General features: G+C 46.7%; 1 protein-coding gene across 1 annotated transcript in view; it reads right to left on the bottom strand.

Annotated features, from left to right (window-relative positions):
* grin3bb (glutamate receptor, ionotropic, N-methyl-D-aspartate 3Bb) overlaps window positions 1–3,450 on the bottom strand; it is a 45,507-nt gene that overhangs the window by 13,656 nt on the left and 28,401 nt on the right. The window contains exon 3 of the mRNA XM_020609088.1: window positions 203–1,295. Coding sequence (XP_020464744.1) covers window positions 203–1,295 — 1,093 coding nt within the window. The remainder of the gene's footprint in view (window positions 1–202; window positions 1,296–3,450) is intronic.

Genomic DNA, 3,450 nt, shown 5'->3' with positions numbered 1-3,450 from the left:
CATTCCTGTTCAGGGACACAAACATGAAGGAAAATTAGCATTGAACAGAAACAGTTTGGACACAAATGCATTCACTCACAGATGTCACATTTCCTGTGAAATGTCAAACTTTGACACTGCTCGGACTCTCCAGAGAAAAGATGTGTGAATTGAGAGAACAAAGATTTTTGTTTTTTTAGCACGTTAAAGGACTTTATCTCACCTTGGCATCATGAATCCCTGAGACCTCCTCAAAGGTCTTCTCTCCTACCATGACAGCAGCAAGGTTGGCAGTGTAGCTGGACAGCACCAGCAGACAGAAGATGGCCCACAGGTTCATCAGGAACCGACCTGTCCAGCACTTTGGTGTCTTTGAGGAGACAGTGCGCCCAAACAGGATGGCGTAGCACAGGTTCAGAGCAGATGAGTATGAGAACACCTTCATCCTGTTGCGTCCATGAGGCGTCATGCCAAATGGACTCTTCCACTCATATAGTGTAAGGAAGAGCGCTGTGATGTGCAGTGCCAGGAAGATGCCCACCCACATGGACCAGTGCAGGGGCCACATGAAGGCTCCAATAGGGGCTGCTGTGTCCTTACTGCGCACCAGGATGCCCAAGCTGGTGGAGAAGAAGGGCGAGGTGAAATCAATAACCTGACTTCGTGCTGAATTGATACTGAAGGAGGTGACCGCCATGTCTGCCAGTCCGTTCAGAAGATCCCCCACCAGTCCAGTCCAGCGGCCCCCCTTCCATGCACCGTACTTCCCATCTCCGACAATGTAAAGATCAAATTCAAAGTCCAAATCCTCAGCCAGCTTCTCCAACAGGTCAATGCAGTATCCATAGCAACACTTGTTGTACTCTGCAGGCAGAGAGCTGCTGTTCCCTCCCACCACCTCTTTGAAAAACCTCTCCAGGGTCTCTGAGCTGTTGGTGCCAGCATCCAGGCAAAACTGACCAGCCGGGCAGCTGCCCTCATCATCCACATTCCGTGTGAACACAAAAGGGTGCTCCACCAGAGTCACCACCCGGACCCGACTCCCTGCCACTGGTATACCTGCTTTCCAGTAGCCCCTGGTCCTCCCACCTGTTCCCTCTGTCCTGTGCCAAAATTTGGGTCCCTGCCAGACTCCCTGGTCCTCTACTCGTAGCTGACCCCTATCCCACCTGCCCACTGTCACCCAGGTGGGCTGACCCAGTGCATCCTGCTGCAGGCTCCAGATGTGGAACCGCTGTGAAGTGAGGATCTGAGACTGGTTCTGCTGGACCTGAATTGGACCCGTCAGACCAGAAAAAGACATGTTGGACAGAAACCTAAAGAAGAGGAAAAAAACAACAAGTAACGCACAGACCTACGAACGGGTCTCTGGGTAGAGTGATGGTTCATAGGTGAATTAATGCTCAAGTTGTGACCTTTTATCCCGTTTGATCTGTGATTATGCTGATCCAAAGTTTTTATACTGCAGAGAACAGAACTGATATACAGCAGTTTTCTTTTATTGGCTGAATACTAACAAATAATATCAAAATAGAGTTGTTTAGATCAGCTTTTCTTTGAGGACCCATCTTTATAATTTGTCTCTGGGCTCCGTCTAGGCACCTCTGTTGTTTGACCTTTACATGCTTAGACACAACATATTAACAAGTCGATAATCTGAATTATGTAAATGATTAATTATTGATCAATCAGATGAATACTGTCCTGATGATCTGATTGATCAGTTTATCCCCACAATGTCAGACACTGGGAAAAGGTTCCACTGTGACTCTCCAGAGCCAAAGGTGGCGTCTTTACATCTTTTTGTGTCCAACCAGCAGATCCACAGACTCAGCTGATTCTCATATCTGACAAAGAAAAGCATCAGCCCCTCACATTAAAAAAGGTGGAACCAGAACATGTCGGTGACTGTTGCTTCTAAATAGCTGCTGGTTTCTACCAGTGAACTCTCCAGCTCTAGGTCACTGAATGGCTTCATGAGGACGACAGTGGGTCAGACACAGTGAGGGGATCTGGTTTGGAAGGAGGGGGTTTCCTCCTCCGACAGAGGAGACCTGACGCTGCTCTGGAGACTCGGCCCTGATAATTCAATTCAATTTTATTTGTATAGCGCCAAATCATAACAAAAGTCATCTCAGGAAACTGCTAAGTGAGGTCTAGACCTTACTATTATTAATATTATAAAGGGAAAAACCCAACAAATCCCTTTGAGCAGCATTTGGTGACAGCGAGGAAGAAAAACTCCCTTTAATGGAAGAAACCTCCGACAGACCCCAGGTTTTGGTGGGCGGCCTTCTGCCTCGACCAGTTGGGGTGAGTGGATAGAGGAGAGAGAAAAGAAGAAAAGGAACAAGACACAACAACAAACAAACACTGGTCAGGTTGATGTGGCTGGTGACTGCTCATCAGAAACGTAGAATTCTAGAGCCAGGGCTACCTGTAGAAAGGTACAAGGAGAGAGAGAGGACACACTACGGGAGAGAGGAGACACACAATTAGTGACAGGTAATGGTGGCAGATAGATGGATGGAGAGGGAGGAGAGAAACTCAGAGCATCATGGCCTCCCAGCAGCCTACGCCTATAGCAGCATAACTAAGGGAAGGCTCAGGGTCACCTGGTTAGGATGTGGTCTAAGAGACATGTTGATGATTTAGCAATTGTTGAGGTCAACTCAGAGGGATCTTTGGGAAAGAAGTAGCCCAAGTATAAATGAGGTCTGACACATGTTTCTAAAGCATTGTAGTAGATGGCACATCCATGAGAGCTGTGGGAATAGTCCGACCAATTTTTTCTCTAATAGTTGTGATTTTATTTGTAAAGAAGCTCATGAAGTCATTGCTGCTGAGATCTAAGGGAATGTTAAGCAGCACTGTGGCTCTTTGTCAGCCTGGCTAGTGCTGAAAAGAAACCTGGGCTTGTTCTTATTTTCCTCAATCAGTGATGAATAAAATGTGGTTCTGGCACTACGAAGGGCTGTTTTTATGTTATTAAACTATCTTTCCAGGCTATGAAAAACTCTTCTGACTTAGTGGAGAGCCACCTCCTTTCCAGTTTTCGTGATGCCTGCTTTAGGGAGCGGAGCTACGAGCTGTACCACGGGGGCCTCCTCTGTTTTACTGCCTTCCTTTTCGGAGGGACAACAGTATCAAGTGTGGTACACACGGAGGCTGCAGCACTATCAACAAGATTATCGACTTATGTGGGAGTAAAGTTAAGATGGCCTCCCTCCACTGTGTTGGCAAATATCACTGAAGTAAATAATGATGGAATTATTTCCTTAAATTTGGTAACACCATTGTCAGATAGACATCTACTATAGTGGAATTGTTTCCCACATAGAGAATAATCCATTAATGTAAATTCCATCCATTCATTTTCCTCCACTTATCTGGAACCAGGTCACGGGGGCAGCAGTCTAAGCAAAGATGCCCAGACTTCCCTCTCTCCAGACACTTCCTCCAGCTCCTCCA

Source organism: Monopterus albus, unplaced genomic scaffold (assembly GCF_001952655.1).
Source record: "Monopterus albus unplaced genomic scaffold, M_albus_1.0 scaffold98.1, whole genome shotgun sequence".
In the NCBI taxonomy this organism is placed as follows: domain Eukaryota; kingdom Metazoa; phylum Chordata; class Actinopteri; order Synbranchiformes; family Synbranchidae; genus Monopterus; species Monopterus albus.
This window is presented reverse-complemented; position numbering and strand designations above follow the sequence as displayed.